Source organism: Ornithorhynchus anatinus, chromosome 21, assembly GCF_004115215.2.
Source record: "Ornithorhynchus anatinus isolate Pmale09 chromosome 21, mOrnAna1.pri.v4, whole genome shotgun sequence".
NCBI classification, from domain to species: Eukaryota; Metazoa; Chordata; class Mammalia; order Monotremata; family Ornithorhynchidae; genus Ornithorhynchus; species Ornithorhynchus anatinus.
Genome location: NC_041748.1, coordinates 16,986,275 through 17,002,806, shown reverse-complemented (window position 1 = coordinate 17,002,806; position 16,532 = coordinate 16,986,275). Strand labels below are relative to the sequence as shown.

At 46.4% G+C, this 16,532-nt stretch overlaps 1 protein-coding gene across 3 annotated transcripts in view; it reads left to right on the top strand.

The window, feature by feature from the left end:
- Positions 1–16,532, top strand: part of CABIN1 (calcineurin binding protein 1) — a 174,223-nt gene that overhangs the window by 120,528 nt on the left and 37,163 nt on the right. For all 3 annotated transcript variants that reach the window (XM_029048894.1, XM_029048891.1, XM_029048892.2), the window contains exons 30-33: positions 6,306–6,469; positions 8,802–8,901; positions 12,878–13,534; positions 14,516–14,590. In XM_029048894.1, the coding sequence (XP_028904727.1) occupies positions 6,306–6,469; positions 8,802–8,901; positions 12,878–13,534; positions 14,516–14,590 (996 nt within the window). The remainder of the gene's footprint in view (positions 1–6,305; positions 6,470–8,801; positions 8,902–12,877; positions 13,535–14,515; positions 14,591–16,532) is intronic.

Sequence of the window (16,532 nt, the reverse complement as noted above, 5' to 3'; positions counted from 1 at the left end):
TAGTTACTCGGCTCTCTTGAGTGCATTGGATTCTTTAAGATTCTATATGCCTTTCTAAAATCAAATGCGGAGAATTTCCTGAATGAACTGAATGGACAGTGGGGCCTGGTAGAAAGAGCACAGAACTGGGAGCCCGAGGACTTGGGGTCTAATCCCGGCTCCTCCACTTGCCTGCGGTATGACTGTGGGCCAAATTACTTAACTTCTCTATGCCTCAGTTTCCTTGTCTGTAAAATTCATTCATTCAGTCGTATTTATTGAGGGTTTACTGTGTGCAGAGCTCTGTACTAAGCGCTTGGAGTATACAATTCGGCAACCACTAGAGACAATCCCTGCGCAACAGCAGGCTCACAGTCTAAAATGGTCATGTTGGTCCTCCGAATTAGGCTGTGAGCCCTATGTGGGGTGGGTCTGTCTGTGTCTGATCTGAATGAGTTTTATCCATCCCAGCCCATAGCACAGTACTCAGCAGATAGTAAATGTTTAATAAGTGCCATTATAATTAATATTAACAGGCAAGAAGTAACAGCATGGCCTAAAGAAGCAGTTGGGCTTAGTGGATAGAGCACGGTCCTGGAAGTCAGAATGACCTGGGTTCGGATTCTGGCTCCACTACTTGCCTGCCATGTGACCTTGGGCACATCACTTCACTTCTCTGAACTTTAGTTACCTCATCTGTAAAATGGCGATTAAGACTGGGAGCCCCGTGTGAGACAGGGATTGTGTCCAACCTGATTAGCTTGCACCTATCCCAGTGCTTAGAACAGTGTCTGGCACATAATAAGCACTTTACAAACCATGAAAAAAAGAAGTAGGTAAATAAGCAAAACATGTGCAAAAGACTGCAACACCAGACAAACTTCTGTGAGATATTTACTATTAGCTATTGCTGGTATTTACTATTAGCTATTGTTTCTTAAGGTGTTGCTCTAAACTAGCCCCTCTCCCCCCACCACTTTTTTTTTTAACTCCTTGAATTGGGTAAAATGTGCCTCATTTTAATCCTTTCTCCCCTTCCCCCGCCTTCCTGAAGCCTGACCTTTTCTTTCTCTGTGCAAATAGTAAAATTACTATTTATTACTACTAAGCACATCCTAGATGCAGAGCATTGTATTAAGCACTGGGAAAGAGTAAACAGGTGAGAATTAGACAAGGACCCTGTCTCTCAAGAGGGCACAGTCGAGGAACATGCTGTAGGTCATAAAGGCCACAATGGAAATCTTGAGTGGTCAGATCGAGTAGAGTTGGGAGGAAAAGATATGATTTGGGGATTTTTTTCATTTTCATGACAGGGCTGGGGTATATATATATATATATATGGTATTTGTTAAGCACTTACTATGAGCCAGGCACTGTTGTAAGCATTGGGGTAGATATGAGGTAGTCAGGTTAGATAACACAGTCCCTGTCCGACATGGGGCTCACAGTTTAAATCCCCATTTTGAAAGTGAGGGAACTGAGGCACAGAGAAGTGAAGTGACTAGTCCAAGGTCAGACAGCTGGCAAGTGGTGGAGCCAGAATTAGAACCCAGGTCCTTGGGACTCCCAAGCCTGGGCTCTATCCACTAAGCCATGCTGCAGTTGGGAAATGGAATCAGGAATGAAGGGAGATCTTCAAATTGTATTCCTGGCTGCAACTGTGTTTGACTGTTCATTTCCCCATCGTCAAAATGGTACTGATGCGAAGAATGGAGTTTTGAGGCTTAATGTTTCTGTAGATCTGGAAAAAGTTTCAGCACTGTAAACTACCTTAAAGATGTCTGAACCCCTCGATGTTTCCTTCGAAGGAAATTGAAGGGGATTTTAAATCAGGAAGCCAGTCACAGAATATGAAGTTTCCAATGCTGAACCTGCCAACTTTATGTGAGGATGCTTGGCCTTCTGGGTAGAATAGGGGCCTGGAAGCCAGAAGGACCTGGTTTTAATGTTGTCTGCTGTGGGACCTTGGGCAAGTCACTTCATTTCTCTGGGCCTCTGTTCCCTCATCTGTAAAATGGGGATTAAGTCTGTGAGTCCTACCTGGGATTAGCTTGATCAGCTCGTCGCTTTCTCTGTTTCTACTGCTTTGGTGAGAGCAGTTGAATCTGTCCCTTGAGACTGTAAAATCCTCCAGGAAATTGTAAACTCCCTGAAAGGCAGGAAAGTTGTCTTTTGCCTTTCAGGGGGCTCGCCCAAGCACTCAATACAGTGCTCTGTGTCCTGTAGATGCTCAGTAAATGCCATGGATTGATTTAGTTTTGGGAAACAGATACCTCAATTTGTGTTTGCGGTACCTAATTCAGTCTCCCCTTCTAGACCGTAAACTCATCATGGGTAGAGATCATGCCTACACACTCTGTTGTATTGTACACTCCAAGGCACTTAGTACTGGACTCTGCACACAATAAGGGCTCAGTAAGTACCACTGATTGAATTTCCACTTTGGTGGTGGGGGATAAAGGGGATTTATCCAGCTTCCTGCCCTAGGGATCAAATTGGTAATTGCTGTGGCAAGGAGAGGGTGTATGCTTTACATTCATCTCGTAGGTGCTGAATAAAGTAATCCACTCCACAGTTACGAACGTTCACTCTGAATTTTTCATTTTGTGTTTTAGATAGCCGGAGTTGGGGGTTGGTATATTTTTTCACCTTGCGTTGAATTAAGAGTTTCCAGAAAGGAATTTTCCATGAGAACACACATTTTCTCAGTTTTTGTGTTCCAGATTTACCTGTTAGAGAAGGGCTTCTGGTCCTTCAATTACCTTTTTAAAATACCTTGATTCTGCCTATACTATTTTCACTGTTTTCATAAGCGTTCTGTGAAAGTTTAATATTTCCATTCTGCCTGTTTGAAAATGATGTAATAACCTTTTTTTTTTTTCAGAAACAAGTTGGCAGTTACTGTAAAGCTTGCACATAGACTGTTTTTTTGCAGAATTTTTGTCCTGAATTTAAGCCAGAGCCTTTGGCGGAAGTGAACATTTGCTATTCAGTTCCAGTTGTCACCAGTAATAAGTTTACACGGCTCCTGAAAGACAACCAAATTGAATAACCCTCTAAATTAGGGTTAGAGTTAGTCAATCTACCAGTGGTATTTATTGAGAGCTTACTGTGTGCAGAACACTGTATTACATGCTTGGGAGAGCCCAATATAACAGACTTGTTCCCTGGTTATTCCCCTCAGGTACCTCTTTAGGCCACCATCTTTTTTTCCACAGTGGGAGAAGCAATTTTTGAAGTGTTTGATTCAACTACCCATTTTTCTTTGGGAACCTTAAAATGAAACACAGAAATTTAAGAGCTTGGCAGCATGGTCTAGTGGAAAGAGCACAAGACTGGAAGTCAGAAAGCAATCAATCAGTGGTATTTATTGAGCGCTACCGAGTGCAAAGCACTATACTAAGTACTAAGGAGAGTACAGCGCAGCAAAAGTCAGTAGACACATTCCCTGCACACCAGGACTTGTGGGTAAAGAATATGTCTGTTATATTGTTATGTTGTACTCTCCCAAGTGCCTAGTGCAGTCCCCTGCACACAGTAAACGCTCAATAAATATGATTGAAAAAGTCATTAATGTAAGTATAAATAACGGTTATGTGTCTAAGTGCTCTGGGGCGGAGGGTGGGTGACCAGCAAGCGCTTAGAGGGTACAGATCCAAGCACAAGGGCAATGCAGAAGGGAGAAGGAATAGGGGAAGAGAGAGCTTAAATCAGGGAAAGCCTCTTGGAGGAGACGTGATTTTAATAAGATATTGAAGGTAGGGAGAGTAATGGTGGTCGGTCGGAAAGGAAGGTGGGGCAGGGTGGGGAGAGTTCCAGGCCAGAGGGAGGTTGGGTGCAAGGGGTTGGCGGTGAGACAGATGAGATTGAGGTACAATTCCCAGCTTTTCCGCTTGCCTGCTGTGTGACTTTGGGCAAATTACCCTGCTTCCCTGTGCCTCAGTTTCCATGCAAATAAAACGGGGTTAAGAACCCTGCTCTCCCTCCCATTTAGACTGGGAGCCCCATGTGAGCAGGCTGTATGTGGGAGCCGATTACAGTGCATATACCCCAGTGCTCAGCACATAGTGCTTAACATATACCGTCATTATTATTGTTATTATTATTTGATTATTATTATTGTAAAAGTGGTGAAATAGTCACCCGTTCTATGTGCCAAGCACTGTACTAAACATTGGGGGTGGACACGAGGTAATCAATTCAGGCACAGTCCCTGTCCCACACGGAGCTTAGAGTATTAGGAGAGAAGGGAAAACAGATACTGACCCCCCATTTTTTCCAGATGAGGACATTGAGGCACAGAGCCAAGTTAAGTGATTCGCCCTGGGTGACAGAGCTGGCAACTGGTGGAACTGGAATTCGAACCCAGGTCCTCTGACTCATGCTGGGTTCCGTGGGGGTTCAGTACAGCAAGTTGAGCCCCTTGGGCATTCAGTATAGCATGCTGTGCCCTGTGGACATTCAGTACAACATGCAGGGCCACACAGGTTTCAGTAAATACCATTCCTACTCATTCTGTCCCTCCTCACCCAAAGTAGCATATTTAGAGAGGAAATACCTCTTCTTCCCACTTAGACTATGAGCCTCATGAAGGACAGGGACTGTGTCTGATCTGATTATTTTGAATCTACCTCAGCGCTTAGTATAGTGCTTGGTACATAGTAAGCTCTTAAATGCCATCACCATGATTATTACTTCTATTATTATTATTATTATTATCAATAATAAGACAGGTAAACTGTGGAGGACCAGGTGAAGAGAGCTGATATTTAAGATGCAGAAAAATATTCTAGGAGGAGGAAGCTGGGAGCCATTGCAGCTTTTTGTAGGGGAGGCGAAGCGGGGAGAGAGAGAGCTCTGATGGTGGTGTTTCTGGAAGCTGGTCCTGGCAGCCACATGGTCTCAAATGGGGAGAAGCTGAAGGCCAGCAGCATTCTAATGATCTTAGCGCTCAGAGCAGTGCTCTGCGTATAGTGAGTGATCAAGTGATACTACTGATGGACTGATTCAGCTAGGTCAACCAGAAAGAGAGGGCAGGCATCTTATAGGGGAGGGATGTGAAAGGGGGAGCACTGAGACTGTGATTTTGAAGGCCTCTTTCCTGCTTTGTTGGTGGCCTTGAACCCTCACAGAACCACCAAGGAGCGGCAAAATATTTAATAATGTGCGGAGAGCTGAGCTTGAATCTCATTTGGCAAAACCATCTTGGTAACAACAAAAGCAGAAACCTTAGATTAAGTAATTTGTTCCAAAACAAGTCGCATAGTTTTATCAGATTATTAAGTGGCAGAAAAGAAATATCCAGCCTGGTCTGGCTTCTTTTCTCTCTCTGTCCCTTGCTTTGAAGGAATTTTTTTGTTTGTTTTTTTTGGTTGGTTGGTTGGTTGAATTCATTTCTTGCGGGTCCATAAACATACACGTGCTAACCTAGAAAAGCTTGTGTGTGGGTGTGCAGTCTCTCTCTCTCTCTGTCTCTTTCTTTCTCTCTGTGTGCCTCTGTCTCCGGCTCTTAGAGACAGGCTTCCCTCCACTCCCCCAGAGTGCACCCCAAGGCTGGAATAGAAAAGCAAGGTGCCCGAGTGGTTACAGCCTGGGCCTTGGAGTCAGAGGACATGGGTTCTAATCCCAGCTCCACCTCTGCTGTGTGACCTCAGGCAGGTCACTTCACTTCTCTGGGCTTCAGGTCCTTCATCTGTAAAATGGGGATTAAGACGGTGAGCCCCACGTGGGACAGGGACTGTGTCCAACCCGATTTGCTTGCATCCACCCCAGCGCTTAGAACAGTGCCAGGCACATAGTAAGCGCTAAGTGGAGAGATCAAACTGGTCTTCTGGCCCCATCCCCTGCTGGAGGAGAAGGGCTAGAACAGCCAGACCAAGTGAGTCATCCCCTCGGGATCCTCGGTGTGGGGGGATCCTGCGCCCCAGACCCAGGGAGGCCACCTCTCTCCCCAACAATCCCGGCTCTGCCACTCATCTGCTGGGTGCCTTGGGCAAATCACTTCACTTATCTGTGCCTCATCTGTAAAATGGGGATTGAGACTGTGCGCTCCATGGGGGACAGGGACTGTGTCCAACCTGATTACCTTGTTCTACCTCAGAGTGTAGATCAGGGCTTGGCACTTAGTAAGCACTTAACAAATACCATTATTATTATTATTATTATTAACAAATGCCACAATTATTACTATTATCACCATTATGGAATCCAGAAGAACACACGCCACAGGGTTGATGGGTCTTTGAGGCTTCCTCTGTTTTGTCTTTCCGCCAACCCCGCACCCCCCCGGAGGCTAATGTTCTCTCTCTCGGCATGGTTTTTGGCAGGGAATCTGGCGTATCCCCGTGGACGAGATTGACCGGCCGGGCAGCTTTGCGTCTCACATGAACCGCTCCATCGTGCTGCTGCTCAAAGTGCTCGCTCAGCTCAAGGACTACAACACGCTCTTGAAAGTGTCGTCTATGCTGCAGAGGACCCCAGACCAGGGAAAGTGAGACCTCCCAACTTCTTGGAGAGTGGGGGCGAGGGGCAAATTGTCCATCACCTGTGAGGAAAGCTAAGCGGATCCATAGCTGCGTTCATTCGATCGTATTTATTGAGTGCATACTGTGTGCAAAGCTCTGTAGTAAGCGCTTTGGGAGACTACAATACAGCAGCGTGGCTGAGTGGCAAGGGCATGGTCCTGGGAGGCAGGAGACCCTGGTTTCTAATCCTGGTTCTGCCTCTTGCCTGCTGTGTGACCTTGAGTGAGTCGCTTCACGTCTCTGGGCTTCAGTTTCCTCATTGCAAAATGGGGCCTCTTCCCGTTCTCCAGCCTCCTTAGCCTTTGAGCCCCAAGTGAGATAGTGACTGTGTATTCTTCTTCCTCCTAATATTAATTGTAATGATGGGATTAAGCACTTCTTATCAGTCACATTTATTGAGCGGTTACTGTGCGTGGAGTACTGTACTAAGCATTTGGGATAATAGAATTCATGAGCTTACAGTCTAGAGGAGGAGGCAGACACTAATAGAAATAAGTAAATTATAGTTATGGACATGAGTGCTGTGGGGTTGGGAGGGGGATGAATAAAGGGAGCAAGTCAGGGTGACGCAGAAGGGAATGGGGGAAGAGGAAAGGAGGGCTTAGAGGAGGAGGAGGAGGAGGAGGAGTGCCTTCAATAAGACTCTGAAGAGGGAGAGTGTCATTGTTGGATATAAGGAGGGAAGACATTCCAGGCCAGAGCTGTCTTCTTTCTAGTCCTCGCCCGGGGAGCCTCAACATTCCCGGCCGGGGACAGCCTCCTCAGCACCCTCACCCAGTCCAGTTCAGGCCGTGGGGTGACCGTCATGAGGGGGTAATCCTTTTGCAAGAGTCTTTTTTGTTTTTAAGATGGAAACTCCCCCTTTTATCCTTTAGCCAGACTTGGAGCAACTAGTATTTGCAGTCCACGGTTGGAGGCTTCCCAAGTGAAATAGATTTTCACTAGAAAGAGACGGGAAGGGGGTGCTTGGGGGTTCAAGCTGGATAGGGCATCATTACCAGTCTTCTAAGGCCCCAAAAGCTTTTCCCATGTTTATTAATTATCACACGGGGCCCCTTTTTCCGTAGACTTAATGGCCGGGCTTTGTTGCCGAGGAGAAATTTCCTCTTCCAGTTCTTTCTTTTAAGCGGAATATAATGCGTATTTTCTTCCATTGTGGTAGGGTGGAAAAACTACATCCTACTGTAGGGATGCCAGCCTGAAAGCCAAGGCTGGCAGGACTTAATTCATTTGCTGTTCACATATAACCATGTGTCAGTTTTGGCTCAAGGCACCTAACCTGAAAAGCAGTATGGCCTAGTGGCAAGAGCACGGGCCTGGGAGTCAGAGGATCTGGGTTCTAATGCCAGCTCCAGTACGTGACTGCAGTGTGACATTGGGCAAGTCACTTCACTTGTCTGGGCCTCAGTTTCCTTATCTGTACCGTGGGGATTAAATTCTACTGTCTCCTACCTAGACTGTGAAGCCCATGAGGGACAAGAGACTGTGTCCAAATTGATAAGCTTCTATCTACCCCAGTGCTTACTGTAATCTCGTTGTGGGCAGGGAATGCATCTGTTATATTCTTATATTGTACTGTCCCAAACACTGAGTACTGTGCTTTGCATACAGTAAGCGCTCAATGAATGTCACTGAATGATCCAAGGGACGAATGAATAATTGCTCGATAAATACCATTGATTGATTGTTTGGCACATAGTTAAGTGCTTAATAAACACTGTTATTATTATTACTATTACTATAGCTGCTTGACACGTAGTAAGTGCTTAACGAATGCCATAAATAAATAAATGGTGTCATAGAAAGGCCTTAATTTCCCTTTGGATTGATGATTGGGTTCACTTCATGTTGCACTTTGATCAGTAGTACTTATTAAGCACCATCTGTGTGCAGGGCACTGTACTGAGCGCTTTGGAGGGTACAAAAGAATTACTAGACAGAGGTGTCTTGCCATCAAAGAGCTTACAGTCTGCTGTGTGCTGCAGAGCACTGTATGTAGTAAGCTCTTGGGTCTAAGTTTTACTAAGCTCAACTCCTCCTACCTGATCAACTCGTATAATAATAATAATCATGGTATTTGTTCAGCACTTACTATGTTCCAGGCACCATACTAAGCGCTGGCTTGGATGCAAGCAAATGGGGTTGTATTTACCCCAGCTCTTAGTTCAGTGTCTGGCACATAGTAAGGGCTTAACAACTACCTTTAAAAAAATAATAGAAACTTGGTTCTTGCTCGAAGTCCAACATCCGTCTGGCACTGAGCTTCTTTTTCGGTGTTCTTTGTCCCTCCCACTCCAGGAAGTACCTGCGGGATGCAGACCGTCAGGTTCTAGCCCAACGGGCCTACGTCCTCACGGTCAAGGTGCTGGAGGAGACCTTCGACGAGCTAACGGAGGAGGTAAGGGGTGACCGGAGTGACTGGCCGCCCCAGGGCTGGTTCCGGTCTTCCATTTACCCCATATATTATTATTATTACATTTATCCCATAGAGATAATAGGAGTAGGGATAATCCCATATATATTATTATACCATTTATCCCAGAGGGATATTGCAGCAGCACAGCTTAATGGATAGAGCCTGGGCCCGGGAGTGAGAAGGACCGGGGTTCTAATCCTGCCTCCACCACTTGTCTGCCACTGTGTGACCATCGGCAAGTCACTGCAATTCTCTGAGCTTCAGTTGCCACATCTGTAAAATGAGGATTAAGACCATAAGCCTCAGTCCAACTTGATTAGTTTGTATCCACCCCGGTGCTTAAAACGGTGCCTAACAAATAGCATTTTTTAAAAAAATCACCTTCAAGATTAGCCTTCTCGGTCCTCCAGTGTAGCTCCAGCAACACTGCTCTTTCATCAGCGGACAGTAGCAGAGTCCCGAAAGGTAGAAGCCACTTGTTAGAAGAGATTGACTCAATTCTGTATTGACCTCAGTACAGTGCATCGCTCTTCCATTGGAATGGAGTATTCGGCCCTTACTTTTGATTAGCCTCCTTTATTCATCACCCAAGGCACTGAGGGAGCCGTTTTCTCTAGGCAGAACAAGACATATTCCCCTCCCACAACGAGCTTACAGTGTACCGGGGGAAATAGACATTAATATAAATGAATAAAATTACAGTATTTACGTGCTGTGAAGCTGGGAGGGGGGATGAATACAGGGAGCAAGTCAGGGCAAGGCAGAAGCGAGTGAGGGAAGAGGAAAGGAGGGCTTAATCAAGGAAGGCCTCTTGGCAGAGATGTGCCTTCAATAATAGTAATAATAATGTTGGTATTTGTTAAGCACTTACTATTTGCATAGCACTGTTCTAAGCTCTGGGGTAGATGCAAGGTCATCAGGTTGTCCTACGTGAGGCTCACAGTCTTCATTCCCATTTTGCAGATGAGGTAACCGAGGGCCAGAGAAGTGAAGTGACTTGCCCACAGTCACTCAGCTGATAAGGCTTTGAAGGTGGTGGCGGGAGAGTACTGAGGGAAGGTGACGAAGCGTTCAGCGAAAGCTGTCTCTCATAGATGGGACATGTTCAGTCCAAAGGTGAAAGTCTCCATAAATCTCAAGCGAAAGGCTAGCCCTCTCTTCAACCCTAAAACACCAGGCAAGGCACCCCAGCCCCAACCCGACAGCCTGATTGTAACCAGAGTCTTTGCTTTAGGGGGATTCGCTGTGGTGGGAGTCCATGGCCATTTCTAGTGCTGACCCTTTTCTGTCACGCTCTCCCAAAAGGGGGTTTTGTCACTCTTTAATTTACCAACCTTCCGACTGAGGAAAGGTCCGGATAAGCAGCTGCCTCAGTGAACCTTCAGTCTCATGCAAAGGTTTGTAACTACTGGTGTTTGTAACTACTGGTTGGACTTCTCTAGGCTGTGGCCACATTTCCCTACCAGCGGGCCACAAACCAGGACCCATCTGTGACTTTGTTTTCCACAAACCTAGTGGGCCCCAAACACCTGTCCCCAGCTAACCGACCTTTGTGGAGTACCTCTTGCCCACATCCTGCCTCTGGCCTGGAACATCCTCCATCCTCAAAACCAACAGTTACTCTCCCCACCTTCAAAGCCTTATTGAAGGCACATCTCTTCCAAGAGGCCTTCCCTGACTAAGCCTTCATTTCCTCTTCTCCCACTCCCTTCGGGATCACCCTTGCACTTAGATTTGCTCCCTTTTTCACCCCTCCCTCAGCCCCACAGCACTCTGTCCATATCCATAATTTACTGGACAGTAAACTCGTGTGGGCAGGGAATGTGCCTATCAGATCTGTTATATTGGACTCTCCCAAATGCTTAGTACAGTGCTCCTCACATAGTAAGAGCTCAGTAAATACGATTGATTGATTGATTGATTGAGACAGCCCAGAGGTTGGCTGCGGCTTCTGTTCTTGCCCCTGAGAGTTTGACAGAATCGGGAGCCAGTTTTTTCCTACTTTCAAATATATGTTAGGGCTGAAGTAATTAGTCATGAGTAAAATGGAGTTAAAGAGTGGAGCTAAGGGTGGGAGAATTCCTACAGGGATCAAAGAATTCATCAGTCAATCAAAGGCATTTATTGAGCACTTACTGTGGGCAGAGCACTGAACTAAGCACTTGGGAGAGTACAGTATAACAGAGTTGATAGACATGATCCCTTCCCATGAGGAGTTTATAGTCAAAAAAAGCATGCAAGGATTAATCCCACCCAGCTCCTAAATCTTTGGAGCTCATTTTTCGATAGGATGTTCACCCCACCCTCAGCCCCACAGCAATTAGGTACATATCTGTTTTTATTCCCTGCCCTTTCTATAATTTCTTTCAGTGTCTCTCTCCTCTTCTAGACGGTAACTTCCTTAATAATAATAGTAATAATAATAATGGTATTTATTAAGAGCTTACTATGTGCCGGGCACTGTACTAAATGTTGGGATGGATACAAGCAAATAGGGTTGGTCACAGTCCCTGTCCCACATGGGGCTCACACTCTTAATCCCCATTTTACAGATGAGGTAACTGAGGTCCAGAAAAGTGAAGTGATTTACTCAAGGCCACACAGCAGACATGTGACGGAGCCTTTTGGACAGGGATCGTATCTACCAACTGTATTTCATAATACAGTGCTCCTTCACCCAGTTAGAGCTTAATAAAAACCATTAATAAATTAACTGATCTAAAATTCGTGGAAGGCTCCTGCCTATTTTGCAAACTACGTGTCAGATTTTTAAGTATTCCCCTCTTGGGAGACTCTTAGATATTTATTTTAAAATGAAGTTTAAATTCCCACTTGTTCAGTTTCTGATGAATTGGACACAATCAGTCACTCATATTTATTGAGCGCTTACTGTGTCCAGAGCACTGTACTAAGTGCTTGGGAAAGTCCAGTATAACAGAGTTGGTAGACACATTCCCTACCCATGAAGAGCTCACAGTCTAGATGGGGAGAGAGACCTTAATATAAATTTTAAAATGACAGATATGTTGATAACTGCTATGGGGCTGAGGGTGGAGTGAATAAAGGGAGCAAATCAGAGGACACAGGAGGGAGTGGGAAAAGAGGAAATGAGGGAAAGAGGAATTCTTGTCCTGGAGACTTTGGGCACACGTGGGCTGTGCCTGGGGTCACATAACTCTTTGCCTCTATCTCGATCTGAATTCAAGACATAACAATAATAATAATGATATTGGTATTTGTTAAGTGCTTACTGTGTGCCAGGTATTATACTAAGCACAGGGGCAGATACAAACAAATCGGGTTGGATATAGTCATTGTCCCACGTGGGGCTCACAGGCTTAATCCCCATTTGACACATGAGGTAACTGAAGCACAGAGAAGTTAGGTAATTTACCCAAGGTCACACAACAGGTTATTGCCACAAATAGCAGGAGGATCGTTAAGGCTAATGGTAAAACAGATTGGGTGGAATCCAGGCCTCCTTTACATTTTTGGTTTCCTACCCCTCCAGTAATGTCTGTGCCTTTCTTACCCTGGTGGATGAGATTCATTTGACTGAAGTATCAAGATAGATTTCGAATGAAAAGCAGTGTGGCAGAGTGGTTAGAGCATGGGCCTGGGAGTCAGAAGGGTGGTTCAAATCCTGGATCTGCCACTTGTCTGCTCTGTGACCTTAGGCAAGTCATTTCACTTCTTTCTGCCTCAGTTCCTTCTTCTGTAAAATGGGGATTAAGACTTTAAGGCCCCATGTGGGACAGGGACTATGTCCAATTTAATTATTGTTTATCTACCCCAGTGCTTAGTATAGTGCTTGGCACATAGGAAACTCTTAAATGCCATTTGAAAAAAAACTCTTCCATATTGTAGTCTCCCGAGAGCTTAGTACAGTGCTCTATATGCAGTAAACCCCCAATAAATGCCATCAATTGATTGTTTTCTTCCTTTTTTTTCCCCGAAGGTGTCAGAAGAGACAAGTCCCAAGCCCAGCGGCCCCCCGGGAGGAAAGATGACCACAGACGTCTCCAACAAAACCAGCGCTGAAGATGGGAAAGAGGTCCTTCCCAGGAAGCCCGCCCTGTCCGATGGAGCGGGGCAGGGAGCCGAGAACGGGGGAAAGGTGGCCGCCCATAGCCACCGGCCTCAGACCCTGGCCGTGGTGGACCCTGGGGACAAAAGAGACAACAAGGAGATGAAAGACATCTCCAGGCCTGGCCCACCCGAACCCATGGATCTGGACGTCTTCTCCCTTGACCCAGAAAAGGCCGACTCTTCCCTCAGGCGCTCCGAGGCGGACCGAGGGCAGCCTGGTAGGAATGCCAAGGACAAGGGTCCCGAGAGCCGGACCCAGAGCGCAGAACTGTCCCTGGAGGACCTGACCATCAGCTCTAAGCAGCAGCAGCAGCAGCCGCCAGCTAGAGGAGCGGCTCAGGTCAGCCCCACGGAAGAACCCATCCTGAGGCCGAGCCGGAAGAGGAAGTTGCTGGAGGACACCGAGTCTGGGAAGACCCTGCTACTGGATGCCTATCGGGTGTGGCAACAGGGTCAGAAGGTTATGGCCTATGATTTAGGCCGGATTGAGAAGATCATGTCTGATACTTACATGCTGATCAAGCAGGTGAGTGCGCTTTTCCCAGGGATGATGATAATAATAATAATAATAATTATGGTACTTGAGAAGCAGCATGGCTTAGTGGAAAGAGCACGGGTTTGGGAGTCAGAAGACATGGATTCTAATCCCAGCTCCACCACTAGTCTGCTGTGTGACCTCAGGCAAGCCACTTCACTTCTCTGTGCTTCATTGACCTCATCTGTAAAATGGGGATTAAGACTATGAGCCCCAGTGGGATAACCTGATTAACTTGTATCTGCCCCAGTGCTTAGACCAGCTCTTGGCAAATAGTATGCACTTAACAAATACTTTAATACTACTTGTTAAACGCTCACTCTGTGCCAAGCACTGTTTAAATCAGGTTGGACGTGGTCCCTGTCCCACATGGGACTCCCACGCTTAATCCCCATTTGACAGATGAGGGAACTGAGGCCCAGAGAAGTGAAGTGACTTGCTGAAGTCACACAGCAGATACATGGCAGAGCTGGGATTAGAACCCAGGTCCTTCTGATTCCCAGGCCCGAGCTTTATCCACTAAGCCATCAGCCCTGATCCACCTTCAGAATAACTCTTAGTGTGCTGCTCTCAAATCTTGTGTTGGTAATTATTATTACTGTACTGTTATTATTATTAGGTTGTTGTTAATTGTGTCATTTATTTCTCAATATTTTATTCTAGTAGTATGATTTTTTTAGCAAGCATTGTACTAACAACTGGGGACGGGATAATATATACAGATGGGATCCAGACCTCATCCCACATGGGGCTCACTATCTGAGAAAGAGGGAGCACGGGAATTGAATCTCCATTTTACAGAGGAGGAACCTGCACACCCCATCCCGGCCTCCCACTGCGTTTTTTGGTAGAATCCGTTATGGGGTCACTTTGCGGCCCGAAGGAAAAGCCGCAGCGGACCGTGATGGCCCAGAAGGGCGTGGGGTTGGCGGCCGATTACTGAGGTGTCTGTAACTTTGTTTCTCCGCTCAGGTGGATGAGGAAGCCGCTCTGGAGCAGGCAGTCAAGTTCTGCCAGGTGCACCTCGGCGCTTCAGCCCAGAGACAGGTAACAACATCTTCCTTCTGTCTTCTCTGCTGGTGGCGCTCGGCCCTAACCCGGTTCGGTCAGGGTGAGACTATTCCGTCTTCACGGCGGCAACTTCAGTTCCGCCTTCTGTCCCCCAAGAGACACCGGGCAGCCATCCTGCAGGGTTAGGGGGGCAGGCAGGTGGGGTGCCATCAGAAGAAGCTGTTTGTTTTTTGGTTTTTCTTAATGGTATCAGTTAAACGCCTACTATGTACCAGGCACTGTTCTAAGTGCTGGGCTGGATACAAGCCAATCATGTTGGACACAGTCCATGTCCCACTTAGGGACACGGGTCAGGGACTCCAGCTTGGTTGGAAATCCAGCATCTCAAAGGCTATGTGTGAATGGTAATAATAATAATAATGATTATGGTATTTGTTGACCACTTACTATGTGCCGGGCACTGTTCTAAGCACTGGGCTGTATACAAGCTAATCACATTGGACACAGTCCACGTCCCACAAGAGGCTCACAGTCTTCATCCCCATTATACGAACGAGGGAACTGAGACACAGAGCAGTGAAGTGACTTACCCAGGATCACACGGCAGACAAGTGGCAGAGCCAGGATTAGAAGCCAGGTCCTCCTGACTCGCAGACCCATGCAAGCCATATCTCCTCAATTTTGAGTCAGACACTAGGTTTGGACATTAGAGTTAAAGTTCCGGTCAAGGGGGCCCCGGGTCCTGCTCGCATGATCTGGGCTTGGCTCCCAAATCTAATTAATTAATTAATTAATGGTGGTATTTGTTAAGTGCTTACTATGTGCGAAGCACTGTTCTAAGCTCTGGGGTAGACACAAGGTAATCAGGTCATTCCACGTGGGGCTCACAGTCTTAGTCCCCATTTTACATGAGGCACAGAGAAGTGAAGTGGCTTGCCCAAGGTCCCACAGCAGACAAGTGGCAGAGCCAGAATTAGAACCCAGGTCCTTCTGACTCCCAAGTCTGTGCTCTTTCCACTAAGCCACGCTGCTTCTCTAAACCTACTGCTGACACGTGAAGTGACGGGCAGCCCGATCCTCTCTCTGGGCCTTTGCACCTCACCTGAATCTGATGGAGGAAGACAGGGCAATCAGGCAATGGTATTTATTGAACACTTATTCTGGGCAGAGCACTGTACTGAGTGCTTGAAAGAGCACAATACAACAGAATTTGGCATACAGCAAGGTAGGAGGAAAAGGGAAATGCAAAGATGGTTAAGAATAAATTAAAGCATAGAATCTGTAAGTCAGTCAGTTGTATTTATTGAGCTGTTACTGTGTGCAGAGCCCTGATCACAGCACTTGGGAGAGTACAATATAACAATAAGCAAACATATTCCCTGTCCACAATGAGTTTACAGTCTAGAAGGGGAGACAGATATTAATATAAATGAAGGTACAGATATGTACAAAAGTGCTGTGTGACTGGGAGCAAGGATGAATAAAGGGAGCAAGTCAGGGCGATGCAGAGAGGAATGGGAGAGGAGGAAAAGAGGGCTTAGTTCAGAAAGGCCTCTTGGAGGAGATGTGCCTTCAATACGGCTTTGGAGGTTGGGGGGGAGTAATTGTCTATTGGTTATGAGGGAGGGCATTCCAGGCCAGAGGCAGGACGTGGGAAAGAGGTCGGTGGAGACATAGATGAGATCCAGGTACAGTGAGAAGGTTAGCATTAAAGGAGCAAAATATGTGGGCCGGGGTGTATTAGGAAAGTAGCGAGTTGAGGTAGGAGAGGGCAAGGTTATCAAGTGCTTTAAAGCCAATGGTGAGGAGCTTTTGTTTGATGCGGAGGTGGATGGGCAACCCCTGGAGATTCTTGAGGAGCGGGGAAACATGGCCTGATGTGTTTTTAATAAAATGATGTGGGCAGCAGAGTGAAGTATGTCGAGCTAGACATAAGTCCTCCAAAAGTGTCAATTTCCTGAGGTGGAAGTTGGGAGAG